The sequence below is a fragment of the Rasamsonia byssochlamydoides genome (assembly GCF_041956645.1).
Source record: "Rasamsonia byssochlamydoides strain NRRL 3658 unplaced genomic scaffold VTN77scaffold_65, whole genome shotgun sequence".
NCBI lineage: Eukaryota > Fungi > Ascomycota > Eurotiomycetes > Eurotiales > Trichocomaceae > Rasamsonia > Rasamsonia byssochlamydoides.
The window spans coordinates 28539-53932 of NW_027192448.1; the positions used below are offsets into that span (position 1 = coordinate 28539).

General features: G+C 49.2%; 10 protein-coding genes across 10 annotated transcripts; 7 read left to right on the forward strand and 3 right to left on the reverse strand.

The window, feature by feature from the left end:
• Positions 1-150: 150 nt before the first annotated feature.
• Positions 151-943, reverse strand: VTN77DRAFT_7811 (uncharacterized protein; the record flags this gene model as incomplete). Its single annotated transcript, XM_069424240.1, has 4 exons — positions 151-434; positions 537-547; positions 734-822; positions 920-943. The coding sequence occupies 4 exons, from the start codon at positions 941-943 to the stop codon at positions 151-153; spliced, it is 408 nt and encodes a 135-aa protein (XP_069275060.1).
• Positions 944-1103: 160 nt separating this feature from the next.
• On the forward strand, positions 1104-1688 carry VTN77DRAFT_7812 (uncharacterized protein; the record flags this gene model as incomplete). The annotated part of the gene is made up of 1 exon (XM_069424241.1): positions 1104-1688. The coding sequence occupies one exon, from the start codon at positions 1104-1106 to the stop codon at positions 1686-1688; it is 585 nt and encodes a 194-aa protein (XP_069275061.1).
• Positions 1689-2611: 923 nt separating this feature from the next.
• VTN77DRAFT_7813 (uncharacterized protein) lies at positions 2612-4820 on the forward strand (the record flags this gene model as incomplete). Its single annotated transcript, XM_069424242.1, has 3 exons — positions 2612-2619; positions 2672-3284; positions 3336-4820. The coding sequence occupies 3 exons, from the start codon at positions 2612-2614 to the stop codon at positions 4818-4820; spliced, it is 2106 nt and encodes a 701-aa protein (XP_069275062.1).
• Positions 4821-7747: 2927 nt separating this feature from the next.
• On the reverse strand, positions 7748-9357 carry VTN77DRAFT_7814 (uncharacterized protein; the record flags this gene model as incomplete). The annotated part of the gene is made up of 2 exons (XM_069424243.1): positions 7748-8287; positions 8392-9357. 2 exons carry the CDS (start codon positions 9355-9357, stop codon positions 7748-7750), a joined length of 1506 nt encoding a protein of 501 aa, XP_069275063.1.
• A 187-nt stretch (positions 9358-9544) lies between these two features.
• Positions 9545-12218, forward strand: VTN77DRAFT_7815 (uncharacterized protein; the record flags this gene model as incomplete). The annotated part of the gene is made up of 7 exons (XM_069424244.1): positions 9545-9853; positions 9902-10419; positions 10475-10731; positions 10820-11051; positions 11105-11971; positions 12045-12124; positions 12178-12218. The coding sequence occupies 7 exons, from the start codon at positions 9545-9547 to the stop codon at positions 12216-12218; spliced, it is 2304 nt and encodes a 767-aa protein (XP_069275064.1).
• Positions 12219-12847: 629 nt separating this feature from the next.
• Positions 12848-13534, forward strand: VTN77DRAFT_7816 (uncharacterized protein; the record flags this gene model as incomplete). The annotated part of the gene is made up of 1 exon (XM_069424245.1): positions 12848-13534. One exon carries the CDS (start codon positions 12848-12850, stop codon positions 13532-13534), a length of 687 nt encoding a protein of 228 aa, XP_069275065.1.
• A 3634-nt stretch (positions 13535-17168) lies between these two features.
• On the forward strand, positions 17169-18538 carry VTN77DRAFT_7817 (uncharacterized protein; the record flags this gene model as incomplete). Its single annotated transcript, XM_069424246.1, has 2 exons — positions 17169-17511; positions 17589-18538. The coding sequence occupies 2 exons, from the start codon at positions 17169-17171 to the stop codon at positions 18536-18538; spliced, it is 1293 nt and encodes a 430-aa protein (XP_069275066.1).
• Positions 18539-18617: 79 nt separating this feature from the next.
• VTN77DRAFT_7818 (uncharacterized protein) lies at positions 18618-19232 on the forward strand (the record flags this gene model as incomplete). Its single annotated transcript, XM_069424247.1, has 1 exon — positions 18618-19232. One exon carries the CDS (start codon positions 18618-18620, stop codon positions 19230-19232), a length of 615 nt encoding a protein of 204 aa, XP_069275067.1.
• Positions 19233-21611: 2379 nt separating this feature from the next.
• Positions 21612-22199, forward strand: VTN77DRAFT_7819 (uncharacterized protein; the record flags this gene model as incomplete). Its single annotated transcript, XM_069424248.1, has 1 exon — positions 21612-22199. The coding sequence occupies one exon, from the start codon at positions 21612-21614 to the stop codon at positions 22197-22199; it is 588 nt and encodes a 195-aa protein (XP_069275068.1).
• Positions 22200-23202: 1003 nt separating this feature from the next.
• Positions 23203-25083, reverse strand: VTN77DRAFT_7820 (uncharacterized protein; the record flags this gene model as incomplete). Its single annotated transcript, XM_069424250.1, has 3 exons — positions 23203-24800; positions 24859-24912; positions 24978-25083. 3 exons carry the CDS (start codon positions 25081-25083, stop codon positions 23203-23205), a joined length of 1758 nt encoding a protein of 585 aa, XP_069275069.1.
• Between the last annotated feature and the right edge of the window lie 311 nt (positions 25084-25394).

A 25394-nucleotide genomic window follows, 5' to 3' on the forward strand; every position in this document is an offset into this window, starting at 1 on the left:
ATACAAAACGCCTCCTCCGGATGACCAATATCGACAACTCACATCCCTCTCCAATTGCGTAAGGTGCGGTTAGTTATTCGCAAGGACATTTCAACTCGTAAAGCGTACATGCAGATATGGAGACACAGATTTTAGAAGACAAGGCGAATGCTACAAATCCAAAAGGTCGTCGTCATCGTCCCAGCCGCCTTTTCGCCGGCTGATCACAATCTTCTGCTCCTCCTCCTCTTTGCGCTGGTTCTCCGCAACCGCCCCGAGAAGTTCTTTCAGCTGGTCCTCTGTCACTTTTTGTCGCAGCTGTCCGGTCTGGGCGAGCATGATGAGACGGTTCTCGATATCGATGGCGCGCGACTCTTTGACGAGGCGTATCCGGCCTAGACGATCCGCGGCGGCGGGGTCAAGGATCTGAGAGAGAATGGCAGAACGTCGCTCAGCTAGAAAAGGTCAGTTCAGTTTTCTGTCATTTCCGATGGCTTCTGAATGGCATTGAAGGTTGTTTGGAGCAGTTTAGCTGAAGTTCTGGAGAGTTCGCATACCTTCGGCTTGTCTGATCAGAAGGAGGGAGTTGGTTAGCACATGTCACGCGCTATCCGATGACCGAGGACGACAGGCTGCCCCGCGCCAACATCTTTGACCAGACTCAACGCATGGCGCGGTTAAAAAAAAAAGAAAAATGAAGACATAAACATCGGCATGAACAGTCTCCCACTTCCTCGAGGATCATAACACTTACCGTCTTTGCTCCTCCTGGCTTTGACCGTCCCCAGCGCCTCCTCGTGCGGCCGCCTGCTGCTGTAACTGTGCGAGACGGGCTCTTCTAATCTGCGTAAGCTTAGTATAAAATTCTCTTGTCCGCTTAGATGGTTTCAAAACATGCTGTTGTTTGCGTTTTGCACTGCGGGGTAAGCTACGAACTAACCTCCTCCAACTCTGCATCCGACATGGTGGGTGTGTTTCAGGATTTGTGGAGATGTGATGACGGCAGCTGTGGGTTCAGGTTCTTCAGAAATGCCGGGCTGTGGTACCGCTATGATGGTGTTCTTTTTCTAGACAGTTGACTGAGCGTATTTGATATGAGTTGACAAGGTATCAATCAGATCACCATGAAGAAAGGCTTGGTGGTGGAGAATCAATGTGTTCCTGAACTTGAAGCTACCCCCCACTTGGTGCCTCAGGCTCCCAGCGGGGGGAGCGGACCCATTGGGCACCGATTTGCAGCTGCCTTCGAACAGCACGCCTATCACAGCAAGGGGCGCTGTGATGCAATCAAATTGATAATGCTTGTCATCAATCACTGCATGATGCTACAATGGGGCCCGCTAAACTGTCTTGGCTGCTGTCAATGGACAGTGTCCAGAGAGAACAAGGCGACTTCCCAGCCATTTCGTCATTGCTCATGCCGGCGCGACCGGAACTTAGTTCTACAATCGGAAGGTGCAAACTGCCTCTTTTGTACAGTACAACTTCTTGCAACCCTCTCGGCTTTAGACTTCGCTATTCCTCCTAAAACCTGTTATGGAGCATCTCGAGTCATGATGTTGTCATGCAGGCCCATGGGAAAGCAATCATGCCTTAGGATCATAACCTGTACGGTGCACAGGCCAGGTACCATCTTGATCACCGACGGGATCAGAGCACGGGACACGAACATCTGCCCAATCGGTGCCTTGCCAAAGGAGCTAATGTGACTACCCGCTAGAACCATTGCTGTTGCCTGGGAGTACGGAGTACTCCGTACAGTCCCTGACCCGTAAGAATCGAACTCCTTAGTCACTGTTGCCTCGCGGTATTGCTATGGCTGTATCATTTTTGCCCTCATCAATCTCAGGTGGGGTTGTCGGTAGTTGAAACGTAGTAACCTTACAGGTCATGATTAAGGACCTAGATTAGGTAGGTACGCAGCGAACTGTATCCTGTAATTGGAAGCTAAGCTTCGGTTTGATTCGCTTGATCCGGTTCTCTTGACGGGGTCACTAAGCCTCAGCGCCTCGCCGCCCAACCGGAGTATTGCGTGAGCCGACCAGAACCACAGGATCTGGCAGAAGAACAGTCCGGCTGGAACTGTGGCCGACACCAATCTCCCTACGACCCATTCCGCGAGAGACTAACCACCCTGACTAACTTAGCTGCTGACCCTGTCCAGAATCAGCCTTCCTCCCGTTCCGGCTCAAAAAGTCAAACCCGCAGCCTCTCCTCTCTTTTGATCTTTGCCTCTCCGTCCCTGCCGGTCGACGGTCAATCGCGCCCGAACCACGCCCGTTGATTAATTTCGCCACTCGTCGTCCTTTACACTCGTTTGTATCTTGCTCCGTCCGCTCTCTGGACTGGTCTCTCTGTCGCTCCTTTTCTACTTTCCAATGGGCCTCTGTCCAGATCGGCTACGGTGCTAGTACAGGCAGCATTCGAGAGTCGAGACAACATCTACCGGCGGGACCATCTGACCCATTCGTCCCAGCTGCATTGTTTCTCTGTCCCACCTATGACTTCTATTGACGGTCCCTACAACTCCTGGCAAGCGTCCCGGCAAGCGTCCTTGTACTTTGCATTTCGAGATCGAGACAACTGTGTCCGGCACCGAGATTAGTGCAGACCGTCGCTGCGATCACTCGTCATGGCGGAGTGAGTCCTCCCATTGAATATGATTGTGCTCCTCAGCTAACCCGTCCTTTAGTCTCATCTCTCTTCACCCGTTTGGACACTCCTTCTTATCGACGACAGCGAAGATGATCTCCCGGCCGAACAATCACCGGAGATCTCTCTCCTCCGGCAACCGATCCCCCTCGCCTGGCAAAACCATCTCTAGGATGAAGTCCTTGACCGCCCTTAGATCACCTCGCAGGCCCTCTCCCGCTGGCTTGGACGATCTGCCGGAAAGTAACTTCAATACGCTGAGAGACCCTCGAATTGCCAGTACCTCGGACCTATCACAGACATCTGTATCTCCGCATCCGGATTTGAGCAATGAGGTCGCCGCTCTCAGTGTGAAGCTCGTTCAGGCTATCAACAACCAGACGAGCCTCGATGACACGCTTGCAGCAACCCGACAAGAATTGGAGAAGGCTCAAGATCGATTGCACGTCCTCGAATTGGAAAACGAAAAGTTTCGAAACGACATTGCGAAAAACGTTTTGGTCAAGAGGAGCGATGTGGAATCTGAAATCCTGTCTCTGAAGGCCACTATTGCGCAAGAGAGAGCGCAACGACTGCTCGCGGAGAAAGACAAAAAGAACATTGAGCAGGAACTTGAGAACCTGACGGCTGCGCTTTTCGAGGAGGCAAACAAGGTGAGAGCCGGAAGAGTTGAGGGGGAAGTTCTTGAGCTGACACTCATGTAGATGGTCGCTGCGGCCAAGCACGAACGCGAGGCGGTAGAAAAGAAGAACGAACAGCTGCGAGCCCAGATCAAGGATACTGAAATGCTCGTTGCATCACAGCAGGAACAGCTCTCGGAATTGAAGGCGGTCATACAGGAATTGAACGGTGCGCGTGATGAGGTCGACTCTCATACGAACACTTCGACCGCTCCACCATCGCCGGCAGCCGCGCTGCGAGGGAACGTCAACCGACTCTTGGACAGAACAAGCACCCCATCCCCCGTGTCCCCACGGTCTGGAGATCTCTCCCCTGCACCGTCCACCAGCTTTCCTCACTTGATCAAGCCCGTGTGTCGGACGGATGTACAAGCGTATGAGGACTTCCGTGACTTGTTAAGCCAAGCCAAGACATCTAAACCGCCTAGCCGGGTCGCGAGCGGATCGTATGCGGGTTTGAACGTAATGAGTCTGGCCGGTCTGACAGGCCATAGTAATAACACCGCAAATGGATCAACAGCTTCACAGTCTGCTGGGAACGCGCAAAGTCATACGCCTAACGGTAGTCCCCAACCGGCGACTAGTCACATTCCTTTGAAAGAAACACGATTTTACAAGCGCGTCCTCACCGAGGATATCGAACCGGCATTGCGTTTGGACACGGCCCCTGCAATCTCATGGCTCACCCGTCGTTCCGTTTTGAGCAGCATCTGCGAAGGTACCTTGATAGTGGAGCCCATGCCGGCCATGGCTCGGAAATATGCGTTTCCTTGTTCTCTATGTGGCGAGCGAAGAAAAGGCACCGAGAACGAGCGGACGCATCGGTTCCGAACCTCAGATAGCGAAACCGCTCAGCGGTACGCTCTCTGCGGGTTGTGTCTGGAGAAGGTGAGGGCCTGCTGTGAATTCACCGGCTATCTCAGATTGATCCTGGACGGGCACATTCGTGTCGACGATGTGGAAGAAGAGAAGGAGGCCTGGGAAGAAACAATCCGCCTTCGGGAAAGAATCTTCTGGTCAAGAATTGGCGGGGGTGTCGTTCCGGCGTTCGGTCACACCGACAGCTCAGGAAAGCGATCGTCAGTCGATAGTCATCCGCCGCAGCCACAGAATCAGGAAGACGTCCAGCATCAGGATCAGCAGCCCGCTGAGTTGTCCAACGGAGGTATCGAGCCTCGTCCTGAGACGTCTTCTGCCACGGATGATCCGTTCGTTTCCGATGTCAAGAGGGTTTCCATCGGCGGTACTGTCATTACGGTTGAGAAGACCGAATCAGCTCAAACCGATGACAGCACGCAGACGCACGCTGAGGAGCGCAACGATGCCGATGCGGAGAAGCAACTTCAAAGCGACATGAACGATTCGCTTCCCGCTACTGAACCCTCTGACCAGGGATCCGATTCTTCGGAATGCGAGAAGGTGCCTCAGCCGCCAATGACTCCGTTACGACGCGACTCAGCAGCAGAGCCGAAAGAAGAAGTCTCCGTGCCGGAAGCTTTTGCCCAATGATCATTCTAATTCGTTCTCGCCGTTATTTCATCTTATGAAGTATTCCGATACCCCTTTAATAATGCAGTGTCGCCTGTGTTGCTTTCGCCAGTCTACATACCCGACTGGAATTCTTCGGGCCTCTGATGGGAGGTTCTTGGGTTATACCTTAATTTCTTGTCCCTTATATTCTAATTTTCTGGGCACTTGCTCGCTCCTGTATTATTATCCTACGTTATCGATACCTTTCCCATACCCTTCGTTCATATATGCATCATGGACGCCTGGTGCAGTCTTTCTTGCATTACACTTCAATTCTCGGTTTTTCCCCTTTTTCTTTTCTTTTCTTTTTTTCTTTTTTTTTTTTAATTTTTAATTATTATTTATTATTTATTATTGTTATTTTGTTTCTCGGGGTGAAGAGGCCGTCATCCCGAGTCTTATATATTTCCATTATCCATTGAAAATATTCTTTTTGGTCCGTTTTCACTGTTTGATCATTTCAGATCAGTCTCTGCGTTTTGAGTGGTCTCAACGTTCTCATGTTTATATTTCCCCCTTTTATTTCGTTTATATTGGCAACGATTGTCAAATCATTGTTGGAGGCGCACTTTTTCAATCCTTGCGCCCTCCTTCAGCATCAATCAATGTTCATGATTTTGGGGAAAAGTTTTTGAGGGCAAGGCCCTTCTTGGCTGACTGCAATGTCAAGTGTCAAGTGAACAATAGTAAAGCGATGTGACATGACATGACATGACGCTCGCTTACATGGTTCATGTTTAGTGTTTAGTATTGGCAAGAGTTTTCTACTAGACACAATCAATTGGTAATGATTGAGACAGACAATCACAATCAGTGATCTGTAAAAAACAATTCTACTAGTATTCATGTTTTGTAGTCAATACAATATATTATACTGCATACAATGAAAGGATTCCTCATAACGGCTATAAATAAGATAATAATCGAACTATCTAGTTGTACTGTAGTACAAAGAAAGGAGTTTAATATGATGTACAGTACATACCTTATTGTGACGGCAAATCCTTTGAATACCTGTAACCTACCTCAGACAGACAGAGAGAGAGGGATTTGCCTCACTATTACCCGCCATTAACGAACTGAAACTGGAACTGTATGAGTAAGTCATGTAATGTTATGTATGTACCTAGGTATTAATCCGCCGGATTGAACTGCCCACGTGACTGGGACGGGTATCCTGCGCCTGCCGCTTTACTGCTTCCCTATGCTGCCTCTTGCTTCCCCTCTGCTCCTTCCTGCTTCCGCTCTACTTCCTCTGACTGCTCTTCGATTCTTGCCGATTACCACCTGCTTGCGACTGCTGCCTGGGTTCTAGTCCTCATGATCTGGAAACAGCAAAGAAGTTCATGCTGAAAGTCATAAAAGGCTGTTAAGGCAACCTATTAAATTCTCCTCTGATCATATTGTCAAATGGCTAGAAAGCTAGAGCAGCAACCTTAAAATTATATCTAACAAAAATAGAAAGACTTTACTAGCATATGGCCATAGCAAGAAGGTAATCATTGTCACGGCTCGGTCAAATGAAAGGAATCCATTTGGTAGCTATCTAACTAAGATTTGAAGCTGGAGAGAAGAAGAAAAGAAGAAGGCTATGAAGACTGTGGGAGGAGACGTTTGATATAGCAGTCAAGCGAGCTGACCCTTGCCTAATTAGGAAACCGCCACGTGACATGGGAGGACGTCAATATGATAGTCGAATTGGCAGCGCCGTCACAATCATAAGATATCTGGTGATGTCACAGAATCTATAACTAAAGTAAGTACTAGAGTATAAGCTAGATGAGATTAATACCCTCTAGAATACTGGATCATGCTGATACTAGAATAGTATATTAATACCATCTTACTTAAAAAGGTCCCTCTGTCACTGGCAATATAACTAGTTTACTAGTTCACTATTAAATGCTTTGAGGTCTTATAAATCCACATATAGCAAAAAGACTAGGTTTATGTGAAGGGCAAAGCCTTGCTGTCTAGAAACTAGGAGCTCATAAAAAGGATTCGCTGGGGAAGGAAGGAAGGAAGAGAGAGAAAGGCACGCGAGTTATATCAACAGGAGTCATGTGATGAACAACAAATGGACCAATCAGAAAACGAGAGCGAAGCTGAGTCAGCAATATGGGCTTAGCCCGCAACACCATCCATGCCCTTAGTCTTCCTCTCCTCCTCTTAGATGGGAGGGATAAGCTATGCCTGTATTGTTAGCAGTAACCTTTGAGTCTCATGAATGAACTCATTGTGATTAGGCAGCATGTAAGAGTAATGAGAGCTATAAGATTTTATTAGGATTTTTTGTCCAGGATTTCATCAGAACTGATTAAAAGTATTAATAGATCCCTATCATGCTAAGGCCCTTCTCACTGTATGATACAATGCAACCCATCCATCAATGATCCAGGAAATATTGCTTAGCCTTAACTTTATACAAGCTGTTGGAGCATTTCTTTGTCGGCATGATACAGTAGAATCAGTTTAGCGGTGGTCACTCCATGCAAACACGATGGATGATGATCGTGGACAAATCATTGTGCTGTCAGTTTTTTCGGTCTGTGGACGCTGTCACGGCTCAGTCAAATGAAAGGGGTCCATTTGGCAGCTATCTAACTAAGCTTCGAAGCTGGAGAAAAGAAGAGGATTACAGAGGGTGGGAGGAGGCGTTCGATATAGGGTCAAATGACTTGACCCTTTCCTAATTCGGCAATAACCACGTGACCATGTCTCTGAGCCGCGCCGTCACAGACGCCTTTGAATTATTATTTTTTTTTTAAAAAAAATATCTATGTTCGACGGAAACGGATCGATCCAGCTTGACTAGGATTCCTTGTGTTCCCTTCCTCCCATGATCTATTTGTCTGTCTTTCTTTTTTCCTTCCTTCTTTCCCTCTTTCTTTTTTGGTGGACATCATCTACTCCCGTCTGCGGAAGCCCATCGTTTCCCAGTTCTCCAGAACCTTGGCCTTAACTTCCTCAGGATACGAGTGCTCAAAATCCGCCACCTCCCAGTCGGCGCCTGTCGTATATTCGCTCGGCAATAGTGCATCAGACACGACCTTCCCGCCTCGTGTGGGTGAACCATTTCCATGGGACATGTAGGGGATCAAAGGAAATCCCCGGACGTCTTCATAGAATGTCTCATCCATGCCCGGCCGGCAGCGAGTGGAGAAGGCCCACAGCACGTCTTTGCCATTGTACACGTCGATGTCGTCGCCCACCAGAACCAGGCGATGGACGGTGTAGCCGGCCTTGTGGTTGAAAACGAGGTCGCCAACCTTCTTGGAAAATTCCTTCGAGTTTGTCTTCAGGCGGCGCAACTGGGCCGTGTCCACCTTCAGGGCTACCCAGGTCACCTGGGATTCGAAGGGGGCAAAAGCATCCGTAATGGGAAGACCTGCTTGCTGGCAAATCTTGCGGATTTCGGCTGCAGCGAGAGAGCCGATCATGGTATGCTACGTCATGTTAGCTTCATCGATTCCTTGGAGATAAAATCGAGACAAGGCGGAAGAAGAACGGAAGTGTAATGGAGGAGGGAAGGCGAGAAAGGCCAACATACTGTCTCATCAGTCAACCGACCGCAGGCCGACATGGGCAAGATCGGGTCATTTCGATAGGTGATCTTGTCGACGGTGTAGATTGGACAGTTGTGGGTGTCTCCGGGGAAGACATAGCCGTGCATTTCGCCAAAGGGCCCTTCAGCGCCCGTCTCGGAAATCGACAGGGTGCCCTCGAAGACGATTTCCGAACTGGCCGGCACGTAGAGGTCATTGGTATCGCACTTGACCAGCTCCAAAGACGTTCCCGTCATCGCTCCCACATAACCTGCCTCGGTCACGCCGTCGGGGATGGGCATGCTGGACGCCATGATGGCCGCTGGGGGCACACCAAATGCTAACGCCCAAGGGACATTGCGGCCTTCCTTCTTCCACATTTGGTGGATCTGCCAGATATGCTGAGGTTCAATCACCAAACCGACCAAGTGACGCTTATCGTACACCATGGCGCGCGCGATCGACCAGTTGGTCCACTTGCCGTCCGGAGACTGGATGATGTGCATGCCATATGTCTGGATGTACTTGCCGCCGTCGGACTGGTGAATCAAGGGAGCCGGAAGCTCGGTAAGGTCGATCTGGTCGCCTTCCAGCTTGTTCTCCTTGCAAGGACCACTGGACACGATGGTAGGATCGATGGGCGGAAGGGTGCTGGCGGAGAGCATCTTGTCGAGGATTTCGCGCATGCTGGCCGTGGGAGGGAGACCCAGGTGCCGGGCGAGACGTCCGTATCGGTCCTTGGAGGACCTTCTGAGGGAGGCGGGAGCTCCTAGGATGCGGAAGAGACCATTCTTTGTCCCCTTGAGGTTGTTGAACAGCGGTGCCTTGTCGTCCGTCTCACATACGAGACGGGTGATGGCGGCGGCCTCCAGGTTTGGGTCGACGGGCGCGTTGATTTCGATCAGATCATCGTCGGCCTTGAGGGCCTCCACAAAGGCGCGGAAACAGAGGTGAGGCTCGGTATTGGCCATGATGTGGATGGATCACTGTCTGGACAATGGTAGAGATGATGTGATGGACTGATCTATATTCCAGCAGCTGTGTCCGCCTGCAGTCAACATCGCTATTCACCCAAGACCGAGTTGGCCCCTTATATATCTCAGATCTCGCCGTGGGAGCTTCATGACTCGCCTTTCCTGGTCCCCCCCATTGCTGGAAATGGAGAAAGGTGACGATGGTCTTCGCAGCTCGGCGTCGTCTCGGAACCTCGGCGTCGTTCGGAAGCTCGGTACGCGCAGCACATCGACAGCCAATGGCATGGCATGCCGAGTCAGCCATCACTGCACGGCCCGAACTTGTCCGAGTGATGTCACGCCGAGTGCAATCGACTGCAAATTAACTGCAAGCAAGACGGTAGGCACAATGGACAGCAGTCCTGCGATCGATCGCGAGGAGATTGACCGTGTCCTCCGTGCCAAGCGCAAGCAGCGCGAGGCAAAAGCCTGCTACCCCTGTCGCCAGCGCAAGGTGAATAGCTTATGTATTACTGCTCCTTCGTGTCTGACTGACAGATAGGTCAAATGTGATCATGGCCACCCGTGCAAGACGTGCCGGAAACGTGGTCATCCACAGATCTGCGCCTATGATCTGGAGCAGCAGACGGCTGGACGAAAAGATGGGATAGAGAACCCCGCAGTCTCGGTGGCCGGTCATCCGCCATCACCTCCCCGTTCGCTGCTGCCAGGCCGTGTATCAGAGCTCTCTACGGCACAGGAGTCGTCGAGAGGCCAATACCCGTCTGGGCAAGGCCGCAAGCGGGGCCGGTCTACAGAGAACGAGTCCGGTCTCAACGGTTCGGAGGATGGAGAGGCCATCCTAGGCTCTAGAGAATATGTCTTTTCAGGAGACAATTCGGTTGTTTCTATCGTGCGTCTGCGGGCGCAGCATCAGGATCGCGAGCTGGCCCGAGACGTCGGACCAGTCCTGGGCCTTCAAAACACTTACCGCAGTTATCCATTCATGGATGTGAAGACTGCCGAGGACCGCTGGGCGGCACTATTGCAGATTCTACCTCGACGACAGGAGGTTCTAACGTGAGTATGTAACGCCTCTTGTTTCATGATTGGTCTAATCAAATGTCGGCAATAGCTACTTTCACTTCTACCGCATCTCGCTCTACCCATTCAATCCAATCCTTGTGGACATAGAACAGTTTGAACTAGATATGTGTGCCTACATGAATGCTTATGCCGCCGGGGAGTTTGCAGATCCCCAAAAGATCTCGGACCGTTGGTCCACGAAGAAATCCGTGGAACTGATCGGGCTTATCCTCGCAGTGCTGGCCTCGGGGGCGCATTTCTCGGATCTGAGTCACTCACAGCGCTCGAAGTTATGCCAGGACTTTGGTGAGTAGTTCCATCACAATGAGGGCTATCTTGGCTTTTCTTTCTTTCTTTCTTCTTGCCTTATACCTCCAATTACTAAACAGACCAGCCCGTCGGTCATTTCAGGCTCTGCGACTCGCAAACTTCCTATTTCGGCCTTCCCTGGATATCATTCAAGCTCTCCTGTTGCTCGGAAATACATTGCAAAACACCGGCCAGTCAGATGCAGCCTGGGCGATGTTAGGGACCACGATCCGGCTGTCCCAGACCATGGGCTTACATTCGGAGACGAGCGTCGCCCATATGTCCGAAACTTTCAAATCCAAGGCCAAGACGCTCTGGTGAGCGAGACAACACCCACCGACGCTGTCTAAAGCTGACCATTGTACCCTAGGGCCAACATTGTCTGGCAAGACGCTCTGCTCAGTCTCTGCCACGACCGGCCGCCAGCAATGTCTAGGAATGGATGGACGCCGGATGAGAGCCTGTCTACCGGGATGGGTCTCCCCTATACAGCTGTGATGCACCGTATCTGTCGACTGAGCGTGACTTTGATGGCGGCCCAAGACGCCGGACGTCAAGATTATGGCCATTGCATCGAGGCTCTCGCGACCGTGGATGATATGTATCGTCGGGTGCTGCCCCACCTACAAGCCCGGGAGAACTGCCAGAACCTGCATCAGCACCTTGAGCATTTGGCGCTAAAGATGCATATCTGTTTCTTCGTTTCGTTTATCTGTCGGCCCGCCATCAAGAGCACGCCGATGGCTGCCGACGAATCGCACTATGAGCTATTGCGTCAACGAGCCAGGGAGAGCTTGGTCGATGCGGCCAAGGCATTCCTCGATTTCCAGGCATTAAGCACGGTACCCTTGCGAACGTGGTCGATGATCCATACCGTGCTCAGCTCAACTCTGCTGCTCTGCATCTGGGAAGAAACAAGAAACAATGCCGAGTGCCGGGATCTGCAGCAGCGAGTCATCGAAGTCTTTTCGGCCGAAGAATCCATGGCAAAAGATGACCCGGCATCATCATCCGGTTCCGATAACAGTCAATGGCTGTCGGAGCGACACATTCGAGCACTCGTCTCGCTGCGGAATGCGTTTAGCGAGACCTCCGATGCAGTGAACGCCGTCAACGATGCACAACAAGCGCAGAGGCCTCCGGAACCTCCGAGAGGGGATGAGATCAATCCGGACAATGTCAACGGAGCCGCATCATTCTCAGCCTACAACGCCTTCCCTCCTACATTTGACTATAGGTGAGCAAGTGTATCCCTTAATGGGTGGCCCATGCACATTCTTGACTGACACGGGAGGATCCGCTGCTGGTAGATTTCCGAATGGCTCATTTGTCGACACTCTCCACGCTGCAGACACATCTCCGATAAGTTATCTGGATTCCATCATGAACGGTAACCGCATGCACGGTGCTACATGAGCTGTACGGATGCTGATCTCGTCACAGTCCCGTTTTTTGACTTCTCCCAAGACAGCCAATTTGTCTGATCGAGACAACATCCTTTTGCTGTCCCCTCAGTCGGTATCTCTCAGAATCCGGACAAAATGGCTGGGAAATCCGCCCAATGATTTTGAAGAGAGGTCCAAAAAGTAGGCCGAGTCTCCCCGACCACTAAGTTCCAATTCATGTCAAGTATGTACTGTTGAGTGCCAACTTGACTTGGGTAATATTCATGGGCCAAATAATTGTGGAGACCGTGACACCCGTCATAAGAGCAAGATCATTTTCAGATACCGATATCTGAGAACCCAACCGAGGGGGAGCTCGTACGTGAACCATGTCTTCCGTTTTTGGATCCCGATTATCCCGAGTTTCGGCTGGCCGAACACCAGAAATCACTGGGTCAGCACGGCCTTACGAACCGATATCCATCCGAGAAGAATATCTCGGCAGGTTGTTTGCCGCGGCGCAACCCGAACTTTCGGAGCCTCGGACATGCTCGGAGATGATGATTTCCATGACACAAGCGGCTCAACTGCGATGTCAACACCGATCCTATAAATCTGTATGTATATAACCAGAGCGATAGTCATCTCGCAGCTACACTCAGCCTCGGAGCGGTTCCCAACTCACACGTCTTACGTTCTATCCGTCGTAGCCTTGTTTATTTTTTCCAATGCTTCACTCCCTCCTTGGTTCTGGCTCCGGCACCGTCATCCCTCATTCGATGTGTCATTCACCGGATCCCGAACATACAGGCGACTCAGCCCATCAGCTATCCAGACATGGGCGTCGGAAGAAGATCGTCGTCGCCATGACGGGGGCAACGGGGGCGATTCTGGGCATCAAGGTGCTCATTGCCCTGCGTCGCCTGAACGTGGAGACGCATCTGGTCATCAGCAAATGGGCCGAAGCGACCATCAAGTACGAGACCGACTACCATGCAGCCAGCGTGCGCGCCCTGGCCGACCACGTTTACAACATCAACGACATGGCCGCACCCATCTCGAGCGGATCGTTCCGGACCGACGGCATGATCGTGGTTCCCTGCAGCATGAAGACGCTGGCCGCGATCAGCTCGGGCTTCTGTGACGATCTGATCTCCCGGACGGCAGACGTGATGCTGAAGGAACGGCGGAAGCTGGTCCTGGTGACCCGAGAGACGCCGTTGAGTGACATCCACCTGCGGAACATGCTGTCGGTGTCTCGAAGTGGCGCCGTCATCTTCCCCCCTGTGCCCGCGTTCTACATCAAGCCGTCGTCGGTGGATGATCTGGTCGACCAAAGCGTCGGGCGGATGCTGGATCTGTTCGACTTGGATACGGCGGACTTTGAACGATGGAACGGATGGAAGAAGGAGTGAATAGAAGATGATCAGCACCTGCGGATTTACAACTCGCACCTGCTGGGACCATACAATGGGATCAAGATGATAAATAACCGCGCCGTTGTGTTCGCGGAAGCTTGATCTTGATGACAAGCCACGAGCCAGGGGTTCATCAAGAATAATACCATCACCGTTCCGCGAGCTTCATTGGAAAATGATTGGAGCGAGTCAGAGGGAGTGTTGCAGCCCACTCTGGGCAAAACCAATAAGCAAGACTCGGGACGATGCTATTTCCAGAGGGCGACAGAGAAGGGCATTTCTCGTCCTACACATTTGATGTGACGAGAGTGAAGGGTATTACAACTGTCCTGGTCTGCAGTTTATTCAGCCAGGCTATGAATGAAAGATTTGCCGTATTGCTTGGAATGAGGGGCGATTCGGGCCTGAGTTCCACTTTAAACGAAGATATCTCCTGTTTCTGTTCCGGTCGTTATCTTTTCGTTTTCTTTCTTTTTCTCTTATTTTTTTTTTGCTAGGGTGATCAACGACGTGGTCTATCTCGCTAATAATATATATTATATATAATATTACCCCTGCAAGGCATGATTGTGCGTTTGTTCAACAAGGTTGATGCTAACAGAATTGTATTCTTGACTCGCGAGATTCCCAAGCTCTCACCGGATACACGAACATTCGACATCACACATTCTTACTCACCGAATAACCATCCTTCCTCAGATAGTATGCGAGATCGGCATCGGTTGCGTCCCTCCAGGTGATACCGTTGTCGAAAAAAGGAACCAGTTGGGACTGGTGTATTTGATGTCGAAATCCTCCGCACGCTGCACACTCATGAGGTCTTTGAAGTGCATCGGGCTCCCCGGCCACATGCACGTCACGGGCCCGTCGACTTTGTTGTTCTTGTACCAGGAGCGGCAGTGCGATGTGTACACGGTGCGTTTCAGATACTCCTGGGTGTGCACGTTGAAGTCGTCGATCGCCTCCTGCTTCGGATCGATCAAGTGGATGTGTTCCTTGGCCATCTTCTCGATCCACTTGACGGCGTACAGAGCGGCCCATTCCATCTGCGAGATGAGGCTTACAATCTGAAAAAAAAATGTCAGCAGAGATATGACAAGAAAGGTGAGGGACATACGGGAGTTTGGTCCCAGGATGAAGAAAAAGTTGGGGAAGTTCCGGGCAAGCACGCTCATGTACGCCTCAGGGTTATCCTTCCATTCCTCCTTGAGGATCTTTCCGTGACGTCCCTTCACAGGCCACTACTTGGCGAACGAGACGTCGAATCCGGTCGCGCAGATGACGGCGTCGACCCGGTGTTCCTTACCGTCAGAGTCGACGACCCCGTGCTCGGTGATTCAGGCTGCCGCATTGAAGACCCTAGTGACATTGGCCTAAGGGCCTCCAGATAGCCGTCACTGGGGCTCAGTCGGCGGCAGCCAAAGGCCCACGTCGGGATCAGTTTTTCGGCCAGCTCCTGATTCCCGTTGAGCCGGTTGACCTTGAGCTGACGGGACGCCGTCTGGAAGTACTCCTGCTCCGGCGTCCCGTGTTCCAACGCTCGATACAGCTTGTTGAAGTCGTGCTCGATTTTCCTGCGGTAGGCCAGCAGCTTCTCGGGGTCCTGGAATTCCCGCCGCTGCTCGTCTGAGTACGCGAAGTTCTTGCCCTCCGGACCCGCGTGCTCGGGCCGCGAAGTTGGGGCTGATCCACGTCGGGGAGCGGATGAAGGTTGTCATTAGAGCGCAAAGGCTAGATGGCTGCTTCCAGTTCACTACCTAGATGATATCTGGGTTGTTAATGCCCATACCAATTGCATTATAATGCGATGGATGGATTCAGAATGAACAAATTCCTATAAAATCCGGGCCTTCATTTCTTCCAACATCTCTGAATCGTAGGGCATGACTGATTGTTTGCCGTTTTCGGGGCCTATCCATCATTGCAATTATTTGACTATGACAAGAATTTCTGCAATGCAATCACAATAAATGACTGTCTTTAGAATCCATATAGCATGGGTCAACACTGGAGGCCATGTTGAGCATGGCGCGAGCGCGAGAACTGGCTGGCTTAGAAAATGAAGCTCCTCGCAGGTACTAAGTGGCCTCATGATCGGCTGAAGGCTAAAGAAGAGAACCTGGCAATCGATATTAATATGGATTACCCTCACATCTGGGTCAAAGCCTACTGATCACTTGACTACTTCAAGCATTACAGGATCTAGTATGGCAGAAGTTCCAAACCATGGCACATGTGTTCTAACGCAAGCCCAGAGCACTTACAGCTATGAACATTGCTTGCGGAAATTTCCACCCCATTGTTCTACAATGTGGAGCTCGTCAATAGCCACAAGAACTAAGCGGTCTCAGAAGGGCTTGTGATGAAGAACCTGCAAGAAATAGGTTCCTAATGCAATCTCTGGGCTTGTGAGGATATGAGTGAAGGTGCAATCCTTGATTTGATTATGAAGGACTCTATTGTTTGTTTATCTATTCAAAACATATGCACGACAGCCCTGAATAGCATTGACTTGCCTAGCTCGGTCATCTTCAAGTAAGGAAAGTGGCATGATCATGAGACAGATGTCACTCTCTAGATTAAGCAGAGGGATGGCCTGAAGTATCATGCTCTTACCCCAGCCAGTCTTCGCAATCATTGTTGGCACAGCTCCATTTGACTAATTACAGATCTCTCTCCTTTAGCTAATATTACACTCATGGCTAAGAGAAAGAATTTGATTGAACACAATAATTGCCTTTTCTACAGAATGCCTGTAGCCTGATCTTGCGTTCTCTTAGTGGCTTGCTCAAGGAGCAGCTAGCAGCAGTATCTTACTCACCTATACAAGATCTCCACGACGACCCGATAACTTTTCTTAAAACTTGACTCGTGTTGAGATTACGAGCATATGAGCATAAGGGGAGAAGCTTCTATAAGCACTACTATGTAGGAAGACGATATGAAGGAGACTTGATTCTTGATTCTAATGAGATATGGGAAATGGGCTCTATAAGCCTTACTAAGGGAGCGGGGTTCTCGGTCCCATAGTCATGATATCATGACTATCAAATCTAGTTAGACCAGTTTGTCATGATTCCAACAACTCAGACGTTCTTACAGGCCATCTGAACAGCCGACATATATATATATATATATATATTGGATAGGATATTTGGTTAACCATGTCACCATTGAATCAGTAATTTATGGTATGGAAATCTCCAAAATTTACACATATAATTTAGGACCCAATATGGTAAGATAAATATGAGATAGTGATCGAATCGAGCACTCAGAATATAGATTATATTGAACGTTGTTTTAAGTCAATTGACCTTGTTGTTGATGAGATAATGGTTAATTAAAGAAAATGAATTGCATTGAAACGCATTATAAACAAGTGACAGCAGTGGTGACAGCAAAATTAGTTTTTTTTACCGGGGGTCGAGGTAACCTTTACGCAGAATGCTTCTTCTCCTGGTCTCACAACGTCCTGCCTCTTCTCAGTTACGAATCTCAGCGCTATCGTTTTTGCAGTGCATAAGCTCTATTCCAAGACGCTGACTCGATGTGACGACAGCATCAACGTTGATGGAGGCACAAGGCCTTGGCCAAACAAAAGGGCTCAAGCCGCACAGCCTGATTCAGCATGGAGACGCCCGCCTTTCCCGTTATGTTACGGTGTGTTCGGCTCGGTGACCCTGTGAATCGATTGTTCAAAATTATAGTCCAGGAAGCTCCAGACGTAGTTTCCGATATTTCTGAACTGGTCACGTTGAAACTCGGTGGCAACTGTACGGCACCGGATATCTCCCTTTATCGCGTCAGAATTGAACGGGGCAGTTCACATAGTATGGACCAATCTCTTTCCCAGGTCTATACCAAAATTCAGAACCGGTCTACCCTTGAGATAGCAACATTCGAGGAAATGTATGATGTCTTCGAGGATGCCTCCAACTGGTTTGTTCATTTGGTCGTGCACACCCGTCTGGGTACGTTGTTGTCCAAGCATTAACTCTTCCTCCTTTCTCAACTGCTCGTCATTGTTCTTGACTAATCAGCTTAACAGAAAGCAATATTTCAGGAAAAAGGCCGGCGGAACCATTAGAATATGTGCTTCAAACCCAAAAAAGGGCGAAACTTGCGCCCATGCATCGAAAAGCTCATTATCTGAAGGTGTCGGGACCTTTCATCCCCGGTGACGGCTACGTCAAATACCCTCCAGACCAGCGATATCCGTTCGATGTGATGATTAACCATTTACAACGCAAGACCCCTGTGATCCTGCACGGTCCTTATCATTCGGGGAAGTCGTCTATCTTGTGGCAAATAGAATGGGAACTACTGAGCCAGGGGATCGAGATGTTCTGGCTCTGGGGAGATGGGATAGCTCCAAGCCTCAAGAGACGCCCAGAAGAATCTCTCTTCTATGAGCACGTCTCATGGAGGCTAGTCAAGCAGAAGTGTTCCAGAGAGTGGGTCGAGACCTACTTGGAGTCTTACGTGAAATCTCAACCAATATGTTTCATCGTAGACGAGCTGCAATCCATTATGGAGTATGACTTCGTCGCTAATTTCTTTCGCTTCCTGGGCAATGCAAAAATTCCGTATGTGGCTGCTGGAACTTTTCGCTTACAGGATCTAAACTGGAAAGACCAATTCCCCGATCGCAGTCAATTAGACACTGCCTCGCCATTTAACAAGGCGGAGTTCTTCAGGCTCCCACCTCTCACAACTGTGGAGATGGCAACAGTTCTACAGATATTCCAAGATACCTTACGTGTGGAGATTCCCATGCGTATTAAAATGGGAATAATGGCCGAGGCGGGAGGACACGCGGCAAGTTTGAACGCTCTTATGTTATTCTATCTGTACGAGGAACCGGACGTTGGCACATGGCCCGACCTCCTTGAAATCAAGTTCGAAGAGTATATGAACGGAGTTAAACACAAAATTCGAAAGGATTTAACGGACCCTTCACTCCGCCAATTAGTTCGGCAACTATCCGTACAGGAATAAGCCGTTTGACATGGATCTGCGCAAGCTTCGGCCTGTAGAAAAGCAATTGCTGGACAGTGGCGTCCTTACCCCGGTTGGCATGGACAAAGTGTGCTTTACCAGCCATCTGATATATCGTGTGTGTGTGGATGCCGTCTATCCTCGTCGCAATATTCGATTGTCGGCCAAAGAAATAAAGGGTCCTCTTTGGCTTCTTACCCAGGCTTTGACTTTTTTCCGACCTAGTCAAATTGCTAATTGCTACTGCAAGAATAACGATGGGCCGTCAGAAGACATATTCTATGTCGAACTCTACTGCGCACTGCGGGACCTCGTCCCAGAATCTTGGTCGTGTGCCCACGAAGCCCATGACGCCTCCCAGAAAAAGCTCGATCTGCTTTTGACAAGGGAAGGTCAAAAATACACCGGATATGAGCTTAAGGCAAATAAAGGATCTGTCGCGGAGTTTGAAGGTCCCATCAACCAATCTATCGGTTATGTCCTTGAGCACGGCGTAGACATCTATCTTGTCAATTTCGTTTCGACGCACAAGAAGATCGATTTTGACGCGCTTAGTTGGCCTGCAACTGAGGATGGAAAATCTCAAGTTATTATCGTCCATGTGCTATACAATGACGATTATGCACATTATATGATCAAGTGCATGGGAGAGAGCGTGCCGGTAGAGGCCCTGGGTGACATACCTGGGAAGTAGGATTTCAACGAGCTCGGTCTTCATCCTTGACAACGTGAACGGTACTGCCGACTGACGAAAAGCTCGGGTTGGAGACTGTGATTTGATTGCCTAGCGTAGCATGGTTCATCTCGTCTCTGTCCAATATGCATCCACGGATCTGGTGGTCTATTCCCCATTACTCTGTTCATTAATATACACGCTCATGGTTGTCATTACGTCCTTTAATTAATGATTACAGCGTTCCAGAACCTGTTGACATCTTGATCTTAGGGTGATTGGTGTGAATGGCACGACAATCCTTGCTGGTGGTTCACTTCTCGAGGAATGGATTCGCATATGTCCCTCGCACTCCATCTTGATGACATTGTTTGCACTCTTCTCATTAATTGTACCAGTCAGACCGGCGGGCATCATTAAACATGGGTGGATGGGTGGTTATCTGATTGATACCCTTGCACCTTCTTGTCTTAAATGAGCAAAATATCCAAAGTATGAACCAGCTGAAAATGGGTGGGCGGCTATCTCTTCGTTGCTGTTGCAACTTTTGTCTGTTCTCCTGTTTGCCTCCTGTAGTCTTAAGATTGACTTATTAATTAATTGAAAATCACACTTTGCAACTGTTATGTTGCTGAAGGTGCAGAAGCATGTTAGCATGAATCTCAAGCAAAGAAAAGAGCATGTTATAAGTGTGAGTTCTTTAGAGGACGTGAGGACTTGCTTCAGCACAGGCTTATTCTAGCACAAGCTAGCAGGCTATGCCTAAGCATAGGCTGGCCTGCAAGCCTATGCTCAGGGAAACCTGTGCTCTGTCTAATAAATTCTCCTCAATCTTTTATTTCTCCCTTTTTATATACTGCTTCTGTTTCACGAATTCCTGTACTAGCGTTTAACATTCTGGTTTCTGTACAGAGAAAGCGGCCAAAGCAAGAATTGAGGAATTAGTATAGGAACTTCTAGGAAGACATGAGAATAGCGAGAATTTGGCCATATAAGCATATAATAGATCGCATAGAGTATATTAAATGCAGTCCGAGCAATCCTAATATATTATAGTTAATCCTGCACCCCTTTATAATATGGATCTTAAAGTATATTCTGGTTCCAGAATATCTTAAGAAAGATTAACTTTCCTATAAGCGCCTCTATACTATTTTTATTGCAGTCTATTATGGGGTGGTCTACTTCTGGCCATAGTCGATGCTACCAAGGGTTGAGAAACAACAGAGGTGATTTCGTCGCATAGAGAATACCATCATTTATATGATATTTTCGATGAAGAACTTCCTAATGTAGTAGATGTCATATATGGGTTGAAATTCTCCAGGGAAAGTATTATAGGATCATGTATAGAAAAGAACGTTGACAGTAAGGCAATTGTTAACTAACTAGTTAACGTAATCCACCACCGAGCGGCTCACCTCCGCTCAACGCGACTCATATACAGAAATTGAAGTTATTCAATGCGCGACTATGCCACCAATTCGTACTGAAAAGGCCAAAAAAGCCATTGAACTAGAGGGCAGGCTTAAAGCTGCAATTTCCGCTTATAAAAAGGGACAAGTTACTTTAACTCGTGAAGCTGAGCATCTTTTTAATGTACCATATTCTGCCCTCTGGTATCGACTCAAGGGACGTGCTGCAAGGGTCAATTTACGTGCAAATCACACAAATTAACTGCAAATGAAGAGGAATCGCTTATCAAATGAATTCTAGATCTAGATAAGTGTGGATTACCTCCCCAGCCTGCTTTTGTTGAGAATATGGCTAATCATCTTCTATCTCAATGCAGTGATCAAGATCCTCCTCCACAAGTTGGCAAGAACTGGGTTTACAAACTAGTAAAACGCCATAATGAGCTCAAATCACAATATACACGTCGCTATAATCATAACCGTGCAAAATGTGAAGATATCAAGATAATCCGCGAGTGGTTTGACCGCTTACACGAGAAGATTATGGATGGGATTCAGCCGGATGATATCTATAACTTTGACGAGACTGGATTTGCTATGGGCCTCATCGCAACTACAAAAGTCATCACTAGTAGTGATGTTTATGGTTGTCCAAAATTTCTATAACCTGGAAATTGTGAATAGGTTACAGCAACTGAGTCAGTCAGTGTAACAGGATAGAGCCTACCTACCTATATCATCTTCAAAGCAAAAGAACTTTAAGACGCCTGGTTTGATGACCTTCCAGAAGGCTGGCAGCTTGATAAAAGCAATAATGGGTGGACAACCAATGAGATCGGCCTCAAATGGCTTAGAACTCAATTCATTCCTGAGACCGAGAAGCGCAGGAAAGGTGCATATTGATTACTAGTTCTTGATGGCCATGGAAGTCATCTTATGCCTCAATTTGACGAACTCTGCCTAAAACAATATTATCCCAATTTGTATGCCTGCACACTCGTCGCATCTTCTACAACCTCTCAATGTGAGCATTTTTGCACCTCTTAAAGATGGATATGGTGGCCTAGTTGAGCAGCAGATGCAGTATGGCTTTAATCATATTGAAAAGCTTGACTTCTTAGAGGCATATCCTATAGCGCGCATAATGGCCTTCAAAGCTCAAACTATTCAAAATGGCTTTGCAGCTACGGGGATTCATCCATTTAATCCAGAGCGAGTCATTCAAAAGCTTCATGTTCAACTCAAGATGCCTATACCACCAGGAAGTCGATCCAGCAATTCACACTCATCCTGGAGCTTACAGACGCCTCATAATCCTCGTCAACTACAACGGCAAGCCACTGCAGTCAAGAAACTTATAGAACAAGGTCATATAAGTCCTTCAAGTCGGTTCGATGAAGCATTTAATCAAATTACAAAGGCTTGCGAATCCACCATGATCCAAGCGGCAATAATGAAGGAATACCAGGATTTACTTGCTGCACATGAGAAAGAGAAGCAAAAGCATCAAAGATCCAAAAAAAAATACGCCATGAAGGAGGAATTACTAGAGAAGAAGCACAGGATCTCATAAGGTCAAGAGATCAAGTTGTTGAACTTCTAGTCAATATCCTCTGCAGTCTCAATTACCAGCCTCTCCACTATGCGTATGCCCGCAATATCGATGTAGCAATTGCAACACTCTGGGACATAGGAGGAATCAATGTCCTAATCGCAATAGTAATTAATTTTTTGTATATAATCGCTGTTTTGGGTGGAGAATTGAGCTTCATTTTCTGTATACAAGACGCGTTGAGCGGAGGTGAGCCGCTCGGTGGTGGATTACGTTATGGGCTATGCCCAGTGCTGACTCAGCTGAGCTCTCATTTCTCATTGGTCCGCCAATTCCAATCACGTGATCATCGCTTCTCCTCACGTTCCTGATGCCTCTCCTCCTTTCTCCTCTCCAGCGAATCCTTCTCGTGTGTATCTAGAAAAGCTTTGGTCCTCTACAGCAATAATCGTAGTAATCATGAGAAGTTTAATGGAATGATATTATAAAATAGTGGTCAGAACATAAGGGAAATTTTAGCTAGAGCCCCTCTCACTAAAAATAGGCCTCGTTTTACTGATGGCCCAACCAGGTCCACAGCCCTTTGCTAGCTTGGACTTCAGCTACTCCAGACTGCTACACTGCTGCCGTGTAATTTCCTCATGCTCGTGTTAGCTCCCGGAGCCTGCCGTAGTGCTGTTGGTGACTACCCGGCTACTCTCCTTGGCTTCTGCAAGCTGTCTCTGTGTTCCTGTTCCACTCAGTCACGTGATAGGTTAAAGCAGCCATGCTGCCCAAGCAGGACTAAACCGGTTGCGAACTATGTTCAATTTGGGGCACGACTATATAAGGTACAGTACCTATTATTATTGTCATGATCAACCAATTGACTAACGAACCAATGAACTCCTCCGCAGACAAAAAAAAATACAGTGGAGAAAAAGAAAAGAAAAAATGACTTTAGCAAACTCCGGGTGAATCGAATAAAAACAACTAAGAAAAAACAAGAATCCCCTTTTAAATGGTAATGTCACAATGAGAATTTTTACTTGGAAGTTCCACCGCCACTATGACTACCACCGCCGTATCGTTCGTGGATGTTGCGGATTTGTTCTTGGATATTCATTGTCTGCGGGTGTGGGCCAGTAGGGCCGACTGTGGGCATGGGCATGGAAGTGACGCCAGGAGGAACCATGCCAGGAGCAGCAGCAGCAGCGCCATTGACTGCGCCAGAAGTATTATCGTAGCCGGGGACTCCGGGAGGGCCAGAGCCCAGTGCTATCCTCTTTCGCCGAGCTTCTTCCTCTGAGTCGGCTGCCTCGCCGCCGCCTGGTGCGCTGGAAGAGACGGCCGTAGTGTCGAAGACGTCGCTGCGTTGGCTGGCGAGACGTTTCAGGTTGTTGACAACATCCGCGGTCGACAGATTGGTTGTTGCGGCACGCGAGTCGGCCTTGGCGCGCTGCTCCTTCCAGCGAGGATCCAACAGCTCGATACGCATGTGCTGCTCAAGTTCTGCAACGGGGATTTGCTGTTTACAATTGGGACAGAGGGCGGTGGCTGCCGATGGGTTGGGCCGCCGCGCTTGTGCGCGAGGCACATAGTCGGAGCGAATCCGCATGGGCTGCTGTCCAGGAACAGCCTTGGCTGCTGCTTGAGCGGCGGCTGCTTGTTCGCGCGCCTCGGCTCGCTCGCGGATCCGGCGCTCTTCCTCTTCTGCTGCAGCAGAAACGGGCGGCGCAGGGGTTGGTTGCTGCGTGGCAGTAGCTGGAGGAACGGGAGGAGCCTGCTGAGGCTGCGCAGGTTGCGGTTCAAAGGTTGGTTGAGCCGCTGGCGCAGCTTGAGGCTCAGGTGGGTATGCATTGTAGTATACGGGTGTGTCCTGGTCCGTTGGCATGGCTTCCTCGATCCGTAGCGGGTTGAGAGACATCATGGCCTTCTGCTCGAGCGATGCAGATTGCAAATCGCCCAGATTAGCTGGGGGTGGCAGTTCAACTTGGTCGTCTGCCTCCGTAAAGAGGACGGTCTCGACGACAACAAAATCGTGCCAATCGATTTGTGCATAAGCGATGCGTTCCTGCTCTTCCTGCTCTTCCTTCTTTTGCTTTTGCTGCTCCTGGTACTTCACCCACTCTGCCCGTTGCTTGGCCCGTTCCAGGATATGATATTTGTCCTTCACATTGCGTTCCAACTCTGCCACGCGGCGTTTCTCCGATGTGGCTTCGTTAACACCGTCCTTCTGCAATAGAATCGTATACTGGTCGACGAGTCGCGTGAAGAACTGGTAAAGGCTGTGCTGTGGCCGCAGAAAATCGAACTGGAAATTTCTCGCCTCCCTCTGCGATAATGCCGTCATGAAGGACTTCCCTCTCTTAGCCACGAACAGAGCCGTTAGCTTTACCACTTCCAAATCCTGTGCATTTATAATTGGCATTCGAGCGGAAAAATGGAACTCTGGCGGCTCAGTCGGGCCTTTGGGCTTCTCGGGCTGAGGCGCCTTTGCTTCTCCGGGTCGCCCCGCTGAGACATCGGTTCCCCTTCCTTCCTTGATCTCCGTGAGTCGCCATCGATAGAACGGTGCGTATGCGTCGTTCGGATTGAGAAACGAGAACTTCGGGTTGTTCTTTTCCTTTTCGCGGACGCGTTCTAAAGCACAATTAGGTCAGATCACAGCCAACATCAGCTCGTTAGTGACACCACTCACCCTCGAAGATTACACCGTTTCGAGCGACATAGCCCGCAGTCTTCTCAACAATGGCTACATGGCAAGAAATCGTCAGCGATGTCTTCTGCGCAACAGCTTTCGCATGACGGGTAACATACCTCGAATATCCTTGGGAGGCAAGACAATTCCCTCCGGAGGCTTGCTGACTTCCTCGGGGAGGTTTGGCGTCGACGATCCAGTGCCGTTGGTCGCGGCCGCAGCCATCGTCACGGGAGGCAGTCTGCGAGTTGCAGGAGACTGCGGTGGTGCGTTGCTGTGCCTGTTTGCAGGACTCTTCTGGTCTGCGTATAACGACGAGGTACTATGTAATCTTTCTTGAAGACGGCTTTGGCGCCCAGTTCGGCTTGGCGCTAGCGCCACTTTAGCCGCGCGGATAACCCGTCGCTATTTCTGGATGTGTACGTAAGCAGAATGTTTCACACCAATTGATGCGAAATAGGAAAACTATTTCTATTTATTTTCATTTTTTATCTTATCGAAATGTTGTGACTCTTATCTCCATATTTACATATTTT